General features: G+C 48.4%; 1 protein-coding gene across 1 annotated transcript in view; it reads left to right on the top strand.

Annotated features, from left to right (window-relative positions):
- Window positions 1-227: 227 nt before the first annotated feature.
- The window catches only part of LOC120018096 (sacsin-like), a 28,779-nt gene continuing 15,538 nt past the window's right edge, over window positions 228-13,468 (top strand). The window contains exons 1-6 of the mRNA XM_038961082.1: window positions 228-249; window positions 391-476; window positions 9,877-9,988; window positions 10,170-10,316; window positions 10,458-11,940; window positions 12,074-12,165. Coding sequence (XP_038817010.1) covers window positions 9,925-9,988; window positions 10,170-10,316; window positions 10,458-11,940; window positions 12,074-12,165 — 1,786 coding nt within the window. The 5' untranslated portion in view covers window positions 228-249; window positions 391-476; window positions 9,877-9,924. The remainder of the gene's footprint in view (window positions 250-390; window positions 477-9,876; window positions 9,989-10,169; window positions 10,317-10,457; window positions 11,941-12,073; window positions 12,166-13,468) is intronic.

Below are 13,468 nucleotides of genomic sequence, written 5' to 3'. Positions count from 1 at the left end.
CAATTCAAGATATTTATCAGGTTGTTTCATCGTTTGAAGCATTAATATTTAGGGTTTTGTATACAAGACGTTCATTATAGTTCCAGTGCAGTTACTAAAGCTTAAGGACAAGCATATTGTATAGTACTCATGGTGTGTTCTGTCTCCCCCTACTTAAGCTGGATGACAAAGTGCAGATTGGGACCCTGGTACCCAGGGGAAGCCCTGAAGTATCCATGACACTGGAGGGAAGGGGCCTGAAAGGGGGAGGTAAAAATAATAGATAACTGGAAATAGTTCTGGGATTAATTCATTCTTACTTCTCACATAGGTGTTCATAATCCTTTAGTTTAGTTCTACATGCGTAGTATATGTTTTACATGCCGTTCTATTGCACTGCTATTTTTACAGGGCGGTTTGGACAGACGACACCACCATTGGTCGAGTTTTTGAAAGATATTCTAAGAAGGTATCCTGAAGGTGGACAAATTTTGAAAGTAAGTTCAATGTATTAATGGTGTCTGACTTTAACTTACTGTACCCTGTAAGAGTCCTTAGTAGCACAACACATGGATTCATTGATGGTGATGATGATGAACAACCATGTCTAATAGTATTACATCCAGGTAAAGGTGATTATACTCTTGAGAGGAACACACATTGGCTGTGGGGGTCATGACATTTTTTCCACCGGTTATTGTCATGCAAAAGACTGCTTGTCTCACGGAAATTGACCGTTAATTAACATAACCAATTTAGAATATCTATGCCTCCATTCATACAAGCCGCTTATGTGCGCCTGTGGAATATCTACATTTAAAAAAAGTCTAATAAAGAAATTGAATATACACAATCACAAAAAGTCCATTATTTATTTTAGTCAGGTCTAAATAAACATGATATGAAGAAAATGTATTTCAGAAGAACAGAATATGAGTTGGCCTAAACTGTAGGCCTATGTTGTCTGTCTATGCTCCATGGCATTGGCTGTTGTAACGTCCTGACCAGATTTCTTATGTGTTTCGCTTGTTTAGTGTTGGTCAGGACGTGAGCTGGGTGGGAATTCTATGTTGTGTGTCTAGTTCGTCTGTTTCTGTGTTCAGCCTAATATGGTTCTCAATCAGAGACAGCTGTCAATCGTTGTCCCTGATTGAGAATCATATATAGGTGGCTTGTTTTGTGTTGGGGATTGTGGGTGGTTGTTTCCTGTCTCTGTGTTTGTGTTCTGCACCAGATAGGTCTGTATCGGTTTGCCACTTTTGTTATTTTGTATTTGTTTAGTGTTCACAGTAGTTGTTGTTAATTAAACATGTTGAGCACTGGCTACGCTGCGTGTTGGTCCGATCCCTGTTTCACCCCCTCTTCTAGTGAAGAGAGGGAAGGCCGCCGTTACAGAACCACCCACCAATCTCGGACCAAGCAGCGTAGCAACGGGCAGCAGCGGCAGCAGCAGCAGCAGCGGGACCAGGAGAAATGGACTTGGGAGGACGTATTGGACGGAAAGGGTTGCTACACATGGGAGGAGATCCTGGCTGGTAAGGATCGCCTTCCATGGGAACAGGTGGAGGCAGCTAGGAGAGCGAAAGCAGCTGAGAAGGGGAACCGGTGTTATGAGGGAACACGGCTGGCCAGGAAGCCCGAGAAGAAATCCCAAAAATCTAAAGGGTAGTGTGGCGAAGTCAGGTAGGAGACCTGCGCCCACTTCCCATGCTTACCGTGGAGAGCGGGAGTACGGGCAGACACCGTGTTATGCGGAAGAGCGCACGGTGTCTCCTGTACGTGTGCATAGCCCGGTGCGGGTTATTCCACCTCCCCGCACTGGCCGGGCTAGATTGAGCATTGAGCCAAGTGCCATGAAGCCGGCTCTACATATCTGGCCTCCAGTACATCTCCTCGGGCCGGTGTACATGGCACCAGCCTTACGCATGGTGTCCCCGGTTCGCCAACACAGCCCAGTGCGGGTTATTCCACCTCCCCGCATTGGTCGGGCTACGGGGAGCATTCAACCAGGTAAGGTTGGGCAGGCTCAGTGCTCAAGGGAGCCAGTACGCCTGCACGGTCCGGTATATCCGGCGCCACCTTCCCGCCCCAGCCCGGTACCACCAGTTCCGGCACCATGCACCAAGCCTCCTGTGCGTCTCCAGAGCCCTGTTCCTCCTCCACGCACTAGCCCTATGGTGCGTGTCTCCAGCCCATTTCCTCCAGTTCCAGCACCCCGCACTCGCCTTATGGTGCGTGGCCCCAGCCCAGTACCACCAGTGCCTACACCATGCACCAGGCTTCCAGTGCGTCTCCAGAGGCCTGTTCCTCCTCCACACACTCTCCCTATGGTGCGTGTCTCCAGCCCAGTGCCTCCAGTTCCGGCACCACGCACCAAGCTTCCTGTGCGCCTCCAGAGCCCTGTACGCACTGTTCCTTCTCCCCGCACTCGCCCTGAGGTGCGTGCCCTCAGTCCGGTACCACCAGTTCCGGCACCACGCACCAGGCCTATAGTGCGCTTTGAGAAACCAGTGTGCCCTGTTCCTTCTCCCCGCACTCGCCTTGAGGTGCGTGTCTCCAGTCCGGTACCACCAGTTCCGGCACCACGCACCAGGCCTACTGTGCGCCTCAGCAGGTCAGAGTCGGCCGTCTGCCCGACGCCGCCTGCACTGCTCGTCTGCCCAGCGCCGTCTGAGCCATCCGTCTGCCCAGCGCCGTCTGAGCCATCCGTCTGCCCAGCGCCGTCTGAGCCATCCGTCTGCCCAGCGCCGTCTGAGCCATCCGTCTGCCCAGCGCCGTCTGAGCCATCCGTCTGCCCAGCGCCGTCTGAGCCATCCGTCTGCCCAGCGCCATCTGAGCCATCCGTCTGCCCAACGCCATCTGAGCCATCCGTCTGCCCAGCGCCATCTGAGCCATCCGTCTGCCCAGCGCCATCTGAGCCATCCGTCTGCCCAGCGCCATCTGAGCCATCCGTCTGCCCAGCGCCATCTGAGCCATCCGTCTGCCCAGCGCCATCTGAGCCATCCGTCTGCCCAGCGCCACCTGAGCCATCCGTCTGCCCAGCGCCACCTGAGCCATCCGTCTGCCCAGCGCCACCTGAGCCATCCGTCTGCCCAGCGCCACCTGAGCCATCCGTCTGCCCAGCGCCACCTGAGCCATCCGTCTGCCCAGCGCCACCTGAGCCATCCGTCTGCCCAGCGCCACCTGAGCCATCCGTCTGCCCAGCGCCACCTGAGCCATCCGTCTGCCCAGCGCCACCTGAGCCATCCGTCTGCCCAGCGCCACCTGAGCCATCCGTCTGCCCAGCGCCACCTGAGCCATCCGTCTGCCCAGCGCCACCTGAGCCATCCGTCTGCCCAGCGCCATCTGAGCCATCCGTCTGCCCAGCGCCATCTGAGCCATCCGTCTGCCCAGCGCCATCTGAGCCATCCGTCTGCCCAGCGCCATCTGAGCCGCCCGTCTGTCCCGAGCCGCTAGAGCCGTCCGTCAGTCAGGAGCCGCCAGAGCCGCCAGCCAGTCAGGAGCCGCCAGAGCCGCCAGCCAGTCAGGAGCCGCCAGAGCCGCCAGCCAGTCAGGAGCCGCCAGAGCCGCCAGCCAGTCAGGAGCCGCCAGAGCCGCCAGCCAGTCAGGAGCCGCCAGAGCCGCCAGCCAGTCATGAGCCGCCAGCCAGTCATGAGCCGCCAGCCAGTCATGAGCCGCCAGCCAGTCAGGAGCCGCCAGCCAGTCAGGAGCCGCCAGCCAGTCAGGAGCCGCCAGCCAGTCAGGAGCCGCCAGCCAGTCAGGAGCCGCCAGAGCCGCCAGCCAGTCAGGAGCCGCCAGAGCCCGCCAGCCAGTCAGGAGCCGCCAGAGCCGCCAGCCAGTCAGGAGCCGCCAGAGCCGCCAGCCAGTCAGGAGCCGCCAGAGCCGCCAGCCAGTCAGGAGCCGCCAGAGCCGCCAGCCAGTCAGGAGCCGCCAGAGCCGCCAGCCAGTCAGGAGCCGCCAGAGCCGCCAGCCAGTCAGGAGCCGCCAGAGCCGCCAGCCAGTCAGGAGCCGCCAGAGCCGCCAGCCAGTCAGGAGCCGCCAGCCAGTCAGGAGCCGCCCTCCAGTCATGAGCCGCCCTCCAGTCATGAGCCGCCCTCCAGTCATGAGCCGCCCTCCAGTCATGAGCCGCCCTCCAGTCATGAGCCGCCACTCAGTCATGAGCCGCCTTCCAGTCATGAGCCGCCTTCCAGTCATGAGCCGCCTTCCAGTCATGAGCCGCCTTCCAGTCATGAGCCGCCTTCCAGTCATGAGCCGCCCTACAGTCATGAGCCGCCTTCCAGTCATGAGCGGCCCTACAGTCATGAGCGGCCCTACAGTCATGAGCGGCCCTACAGTCATGAGCGGCCACTCAGTCCGGAGCTGCCACTCAGTCCGGAGCTACCTCTCTGTCCGGAGCTACCTCTCTGTCCTGAGCTACCTCTCTGTCCTGAGCTACCTCTCTGTCCTGAGCTACCTCTCTGTCCTGAGCTACCTCTCTGTCCTGAGCTACCTCCTAAATCATGTGGGGGCCTTGGGGAGGATTCTTAGGCCGAGGTCGTGGGCGAGGGTCGCCACTCAAAGGACGCTAAGGAGGGGGACAAAGACAGTGGTGGAGTGGTGTCCTCGTCCTGCGCCGGAGCCGCCACCGCGGACAGATGCCCACCCAGGCCCTCCTCTTGAGTTTTAGGGGTGCGTTCGGAGTCCGCACCTCAGGAGAGGGGTACTGTAACGTCCTGACCAGAGTTCTTATGTGTTTTGCTTGTTTAGTGTTGGTCAGGACGTGAGCTGGGTGGGAATTCTATGTTGTGTGTCTAGTTCGTCTGTTTCTGTGTTCAGCCTAATATGGTTCTCAATCAGAGACAGCTGTCAATCGTTGTCCCTGATTGAGAATCATATATAGGTGGCTTGTTTTGTGTTGGGGATTGTGGGTGGTTGTTTCCTGTCTCTGTGTTTGTGTTCTGCACCAGATAGGTCTGTATCGGTTTGCCACTTTTGTTATTTTGTATTTGTTTAGTGTTCACAGTAGTTGTTGTTAATTAAACATGTTGAGCACTGGCTACGCTGCGTGTTGGTCCGATCCCTGTTTCACCCCCTCTTCTAGTGAAGAGAGGGAAGGCCGCCGTTACAGCTGTAGGCTTGTTCATTAGTTGACAAGATATGCTTCTAAGTTCCCGTGCCATTATTTTATTTTAGATGATTTTATAGTAAGAAGAATATAATTTAACTTAGCTGAATGAAGTAGAAAGGGTATTTTTCCCATTCCAGAGTGAGTGCGCATATGAAGTGGCAATGTTGAGCGCAAAAGTGATCATTTGAAATAACAAAAAAATGTAGCATTTAGGACCTATTTGGCAACTTTATTTGCAAATTATACAAACCTTAGAATGTCTTAGAAATCAAAACACTTATATGGGCTGCATGGTGCTACTATCGGCTATTGATGATTTGAGAAAGTAGAAAAAAAAGCTTGCGCTCTGTTCCTTGCCTCAGCTATTCTCTCAAGTGATTATATTTTCACATCAGACTATTCTCAATTTAATATTGTCTTTACTAATATGTCAAATTACTTTCGATTTAGAATGGCCCATTGTAAAATGGGCAGGGGGAAAAATGCATGTCATCTGTGTGCACTCGAATCGCGAATGGAGGCCAAGCGTTTTCCCGCCTGTCCGTTTTGTAGTCTACTTCGGTTTTATAGCGGATTTGTACTTAATATGAGCAGCTGAAAAATAAATATAACAACACTTATTACACTCCAAGCATCAGCCACTGTTTGAGGAGCATGCTCTCTCTGCTTGAAAGGTGATATTCCGACCAAACTCTGTATGCCATGGGCTCTCCAACCTTGTTCCTGCAGCAACCCAGTGCTTAATTTCGGAAACAAAGTGAAATCTATTCGGGAACATCGATAGTAACATGTTTTCGCAACGAAACATATTTCACTAAACTGTTGACAACCGGTCTGCGTGCTCGAGGAATAAAAAAAAAATATGAGGGGGGAGAAGGAAACGCGTGATATTCTGTATAGTTAAAGGTAATGTGCCACCCAATTCATTATTAAAATGTAAAAATTCCCTTTTACTAGGCTATTCAAAATGAAATGCACTAATTGTAGACTAACTGTAAGCCGCCCTGCACAATCAATAAACCAACAGCATCGCCTAGCATCGCCCAGCATCGCCTATACGTTCTCTACCAGACTCACGGATAGAAATGTTGGAGTGTAGCATAAGGTAACCAGTCCATCCAGTGTACATAATAATACAGTCCACACTCAAAGGCAATTACTCGAATTTGTTTAACTTCGGAGTATTGGGCTAGACCAGTGACAGTGCATTCGGGAGAAGTATACAGACCCCTTCACTTTTTACACATTTTGTTATGTTATAGCCTTATTCTAAAATTGATTAAATTGTTTTTTCCCTCATCAATCTACACACAATACTCCATAATGACAAAGCAAAAACTGGTTTTTCAAAATTTATGCAAGTTTATTAAAATAAAACAACTGAAATATCACATTTACATAGGTATTCAGACCCTTTACTCAGTACTTTGTTGAAGCACCTTTGGCAGTGATTACAGCCTGAGTGTTCTTGGGTATGACGCTACAAGCTTGGCACACCTGTATTTGGGGAGTTTCTCACATTCTTCTCTGCAGATCCTTTCAAGCTCTGTCAGGTTGGATGGGGAGCGTCACTGCACAATTTCAGGTCTCCAGAGATGTTCGATCGGGTTTTCATCAAGGATCTCTCTGTACTTTGCTCCGTTCATCTGTCCCTCGATCCTGACTATTCTCCCAGTCCCTGCCACTGAAAAACATCACCACAGCATGATGCTGCCACCCATACTTTACCGTAGCGATGGTGCCAGGTTTCCTCCAGACGTGACGCTTGGCATTCAGACCAATGAGTTCAATCATCAGACCAGAGAATCTTGTTTCTCATGGTCTGAGAGTCCTAAGCGGGCTGTCATGTGACTTTTAATGAGGAGTGGTTTCCGTCTGGCCACTCTACCATAAAGTCCTGATTGGTAGAGTGCTGCAGAGATGGTTGTCCTTCTGGAAGGTTCTTGCTCACCTCCCTGACCAAGGCCCTTCTCCCCCGATTGCTCAGTTTGGGAAGAGTCTTGGTGGTCCCAAACTTCTTCCAGTTAAGAATGGTGGGCAATTCCTTCGACCTCATGGCTTGGTTTTTGCCCTGACATGCACTGTGGGACCTTATATAGACAGGTGTGTGCCTTTCCAAATCATGTCCAATCAATTGAATTTACTACAGGTGGGCTCCAATCTTGTTGTAGAACATCTCAAGGATGATCAAAACAGGATGCACCTAAGCTCAATTTCCAGTCTCATAGCAAAGGGTCTGAATACATATGTAAATAAGGTATTTCTGTTTTGTATTTTTAATACATTTGCTAAAATTTCTAAACTTGTTTTTGCTTTGTCATTACGGGGTATTGTGTGTAGATTGACGAAAAAATAAATAATTTAATACATTTTAGAGTAAGGCTTTAATGTAACAAAATGTGGAAAATGGGAAGGGGCCTGAATACTTTCCGAATGCCCTGTATGTACCAAAGACATCTTAATCTAACTGCACTGTCCAATTTACAGTAGCTATTACAGTGAAATAATACCATGCTATTGTTTGAGGAGAGTGTACAGTTTTGAACATGAAAAGTTATTAATTAACAAATTAGGCACATTTGGGCAGTCTTGATACAACATTTTGAACAGAAATAAATTGTTCATTGGATCAGTCTAAAACTTTACACATACACTGCTGCCATCTTGTGGCCAAAATCTAAATTGCAGCTGGGCTAGAATAATACATTATGGTCTTTCTCTTTTATTTCAAAGATGATGGTACAAAAGAAAATACAATATAACGTTTTTTTTTCTTTTATCTTTTAACAGATCTATTGTTATATTCTCCAACATTCCTTTCACATTTCCACAAACTTCAAAGTGTTTTTTCTTTCAAATGTTACCAAGAATATGCATATCCTTGCTTCAGGGTCTGAGTTACAGGCAGTTAGATTTGGGTATGTCCTTTTAGATGAAAATTGAAAAAAGGGGCGGATCCTTAATTAAACAATTTATATTTGACGTTCTTCAAAGTAGCCACCCTTTGCGTTGATGACAGCTTTGCACACTCTTGGCATTCTCGAAAACCAGGTACACACCTGGAATGCATTTCAATTAACAGTTGTGCTTTGTTAAAAGTTAAATTGTGGAATTTCTTTCCTTCTTAATACATTTGAGCCAATCAGTTGTGTTGTGACAAGGTAGGGGTGGTATGCAGAAGATTTGGTAAAAGACCAAGTCCATGTTATGGCAAGAACAGCTCAAATAAGCAAAGAGAAACAACAGTCCATCATTGCTTTAAGACATGAATGTCAGTCAATCCGGAAAATTTCTAAAACTTTGAAAGTTTCTTCAAGTGCAGTCGCAAAAACTATCAAGCGCTATGATGAAACTGGCTATCATGAGGACCGCCACAGGAAAGGAAGACCGAGAGTTACCTCTGCTGCAAAGGATAAGTTACCAGCCTCAGAAATTGCAGCCCAAATAAATGCTTCAGAGTTCAAGTAACAGACACATCTCAACATCAACTGTTCAGAGAAGACTGTGTGAATCAAGCCTTCATGGTCGAATTACTGCGGAAAAAAAACACTACTAAAGAACACCAATAAGAAGAAGAGACTTGCTTGGGCCAAGCAAAACGAGCAAATGGCATTAGACTGGTGGAAATTTGTCATTTGGTCTCATAACGGAGGAAGTGTGATGGTGTGCGGGTGCTTTGCTGGTGACACTGTGAGTGATTTATTCAGAATTCTAGGCACACTTAACCAGCATAGCTACCAAAGGATTCTGCAGCAATACGCCATCGCATCTGGTTTGCGCTTATTGGGATTATTTGTTTTTCAACAGGACAATGACCCAACACACCTCCAGGCTTTTTAAGGGTTATCTGACCAAGAAGGCGAGTGATGGGGTGCTGCATCAGATGACCTGGCCCTCCACTAACTTTAAGCACCAGCTGTCAGAGCAGCTCACAGATCACTGCACCTGTACATAGCCCATCTGTAAATAGCCCATCCAACTACCTCATCCCCATAGTGTTATTTTATTTATTTTGCTCCTTTGCACCCCAGTATCTCTAATTGCACACTCATCTTCTGCTCATCTATCACTCCAGTGTTTATTTGCTATATTGTAATTATTTTGCCACTATGGCCTATTTATTGCCTTACCTCCCTTATTTGCACACACTGTATATGTAGACTTTTTCTATTTTATTATTGACTGTATGTTTGTTTATTCCATGTGTAACACTGTTGTTGTTTGTGTTGCACTGCTTTGTTTTATCTTGGCCAGGTCGCAGTTGTAAATGAGAACTTGTTCTCAACTAGCCTACCTGGTTAAATAAAGGTGAAAATAAATAAAATATCACCCGACCTCAACCCAATTGAGATGGTTTGGGATGAGTTGGACCGCAGAGTGAAGGAAAAGCAGCCAACAAGTGCTCAGCATATGTGGGAACTCCTTCAAGACTGTTTGAAAATCATTCCAGGTGAAGCTGGTTGAGAGAATGCCAAGAATGTGCAAAGCTGTCAAGGCAAAGGGTGGCTACTTTGAAGAATCCAAAATATAAAATATATTTAGCTTTGTTTAACAATTTTTGGGGGGTTACTACATGATTCCATATGTGTTATTTCATAGTTTTTATGTCTTCACTATTATTTTACAATGTAGAAAATAGTACAAATAAAGAAAAACCCTTGAATGAGTAGGTGTGTCCAAACATTTGACTGGTACTGTATATACAGTATTTATGTATGCATCTTAATGTTATAAAACAACGCCCTGAACCTTTAAGTTGTTTTAAATGTGCTCACTGTTTTTCTCTGCAGGAGCTGATACAGAATGCTGAGGATGCTGGAGCCACAGAGGTTAAGTTTATGTACGATGAGAAAGAGTATGGAGTGGAGTCACTTTGGTCACATGACATGGCTCAGTATCAAGGTAGGTTTTAGTCATTCTCACAGATTATTCAGTTTACCAGATATAGGGGCATTTTTGTTTTCAGTAATAAAAGTTGCAGTGTAGTGAGATATTGTGCTGTTTCGTTGGTTTACCAAACATCTGAAAACTGTCATCAAGATTTCTCTTATTTGGATGATCTTATTTCTTGTTTTGGTTCTAGGAACGGCCTTGTATGTGTATAATGATGCAGTGTTCACGACTGAAGATTGGAATGGAATTCAGGAGATAGCAAGGAGCAGAAAGAGAGAGGATCCTTTGAAAGTTGGACGATTTGGTATTGGGTTCAACTCTGTATACCACATAACAGGTGAGGCTTTTTTAAAATATTATTTTACCTGCATATGAGTAAGGTGATTAATCAGTATTATGTTTCATATATCTTTCAATCTGCACTTTTTTAAAGTTACATTTAATCAGTAAATAAACATTTATTTTTTGAATGTTTCAGATGTCCCCAGTATATTCAGTGGAGAACAGATCGGCATGCTGGACCCTCACCAGACGCTGTTTGGTGCCCATGAGTCTGGGCAGTGTTGGAATCTGAAGACAGACATGAAGGAGATCACAGAGCTCACTGACCAGTTTGCACCCTACGTTGGCTTATTTGGAAACTCTGGTAAAACTATCAAGGACGGCAGCTTCTCTGGAACTCTGTTCCGCTTCCCCCTCCGCATTAAACCCTCCCAGCTGAGCGCCAACATCTACAACAAAGAGAAGGTGCTGGAGCTCTTTGAGTCTTTCAAAGCCGACGCTGACACGGTGCTTCTCTTCCTCAAGAGCGTTCAGAAGGTCTCCCTGCATGTGCGTGAGTCAGACGGTACAGAACGCATGCTTTTCCAGGTGACAGCAGGAGAAAACCCAGAAGACAAGCTAGAGCGTCCTAACTCTCTAAAGACTCTGGGACTGGCCACAGACAGCTACAGCAATGGAGTGCCCAACGGTACTGTCACGTGCGCCACCTACCAGGTCAACATCGAGACCCAGGATGAGACAGCCAAGGAGACCCAGAAGACCACCTGGCTGGTGTGTAATGGAGTGGGGGGTCGGGGCTTGTGCAGTGACTTGGACTCCTTGGCAGATGACCTGAAGTTCATCCCCACCATCGGCATCGCCCTTCCTCTCACCCGCATTGACGAGGACAAGGGCGCCACGTCTGGTTTCTCGGGGCGAGCGTTCTGCTTCCTGCCTCTCCCCCCTGGAGAGGAGAGCCTGACGGGGCTGCCGGTCCACGTCAGCGGCTTCTTCGGCCTCACAGACAATCGCAGGAGCATCAAATGGCGGGAGGTGGACCAGTGGAGGGACCCTGCAGCGCTCTGGAATGAGCTACTCATCGTCACCGTCATCCCCAGGGCCTACTTCACCCTCATCATGGAGGCCATCAAGAGGATACAGACCAAGAAGGACCAAGACTTCCCCCTCTCCCCCAGAGGTGCATATGGGGCCTGGCCAGACCCCAACCATATCAAGCCTCGCTGGAAGCCCATACTGGAGCCTCTGTTTCATGACTTGCTAAAGCAGCAGGTCATCTACTCTCTCACTAACAGCTGGATCCAGGTGGACGAGGCTGTGTTTTCGGAGCTGGACACGGATGTGCACATCACAGAGATGGTTATCAGCTACCTCCAAAGCTCAGGGATGCAGGTGGCCACGGTGCCTGTTGCTGTGGATGCGGTTGTGAACACGTACGTGACTGGTCCTGCCTCTGTGAAGAAGGTGACCCCTCCCCTGGTGCGGCAGGTGATGAGGAAGGCCAAACACAAAGGGTCCTCTCAGGAGAAGCTGCTTCTGCTGGAGTTTGTCCTCAGCGACAACAGTTACAGCGACCTAATCGGTCTAGAGCTGCTGCCTTTGCAAGATGAGACATTTGCAGCGTTCTCCTCCTCTGTCAGTGATAAGGATGCAGTTTACATTGCTTCGGAAGAGTACCCCAGGTACAGAATTAAAGTTCTGAGACTTTCTCCTTTTCAAAACCACAAAAAGCCTCATATTTGAATGCAAGTATTGTTGACTGTCAAGAATATGCTAGATTGCAGCCTGAGTGTGTACTCTCTGTTTTGTGTTAAGGTCTCTTTACCCTGGACTGGAGGGACGATTCATACTGGAGGGCATTAAACCATTAGTTATGAGCAGCCTGAAGGATGCAGCCAAAAGCAGAGGTAAACCCCCACTCACATGTTACATGAATGTCATTTTATTTTTATATCTGGTATGTGTCTGTCATCGGAGGAGCCACCTTAGTCCTAATATTAGATTTGGATACCAACATTATTTATAGGAAATAAGATCGATGACTCTAGAAGACATGCACTCTAAACTGTAGCTCAACTTACAGTAGAAGGGTTACACGGCAGCTTCATTGACTTCACTGCCTAGTTCATAAACTCAAAGGCTGTGGTCTGTGAGGGATGTGTAAGGTTTGTAGCCAGGTAGTAGTAACGCCTGGTCATCCCATTCCCCTCCTGCCTCCGTGGGACATTAAACCTGGTGCACTGCTGATAGATCATATACAGTGGGGAAAACAAGTATTTGATACACTGCCGATTTTGCAGACAATAGGCAAGCAGCTTGGTGAGAAGGCAACAACTGTTGGCACAATTATTAGAAAATGGAAGAAGTTCAAGATGACGGTCAATGACCCTCGGTCTGGGGCTCCATGCAAGATCTCACCTCGTGGGGCATCAATGATCATGAGGAAGGTGAGGGATCAGCTCAGAACTACACGGCAGTACCTGGTCAATGACCTGAAGAGAGCTGGGACCACAGTCTCAAAGAAAACCATTAGTAACACACTACGCCATCATGGATTAAAATCCTGCAGCGCACGCAAGGTCCCCCTGCTCAAGCCAGCGCATGTCCAGGCCCGTCTGAAGTTTGCCAATGACCATCTGGATGATCCAGAGGAGGAATGGGAGAAGGTCATGTGGTCTGATGAGACAAAAATAGAGCTTTTTGGTCTAAACTCCACTCGCCGTGTTTGGAGGAAGAAGAAGGATGAGTACAACCCCAAGAACACCATCCCAACCGTGAAGCATGGAGGTGGAAACATCATTCTTTGGGGATGCCTTTCTGCAATGGGGACAGGACGACTGCACCGTATTGAGGGGAGGATGGATGGGGCCATGTATCGCGAGATCTTGGCCAACAACCTCCTTCCCTCAGTAAGAGCATTGAAGATGGGTCGTGGCTGGGTCTTCCAGCATGACAACGACCCAAAACACACAGCCAGGGCAACTAAGTAGTGGCTCCGTAAGAAGCATCTCAAGGTCCTGGAGTGGCTTAGCCAGTCTCCAGACCTGAACCCAATAGAAAATCTTTGGAGGGAGCTGAAAGTCCGTATTGCCCAGCGACAGCCCCGAAACCTGAAGGATCTGGAGAAGTTCTGTATGGAGGAGTGGGCCAAAATCCCTGCTGCAGTGTGTGCAAACCTGGTCAAGAACTACAGGAAACGTATGATCTCTG

Source organism: Salvelinus namaycush, chromosome 23 (assembly GCF_016432855.1).
Source record: "Salvelinus namaycush isolate Seneca chromosome 23, SaNama_1.0, whole genome shotgun sequence".
Classification (NCBI taxonomy): domain Eukaryota; kingdom Metazoa; phylum Chordata; class Actinopteri; order Salmoniformes; family Salmonidae; genus Salvelinus; species Salvelinus namaycush.
The sequence above is the reverse complement of the archived record's forward strand: the minus strand, read 5'-3'. Positions and strand labels throughout refer to the sequence as shown.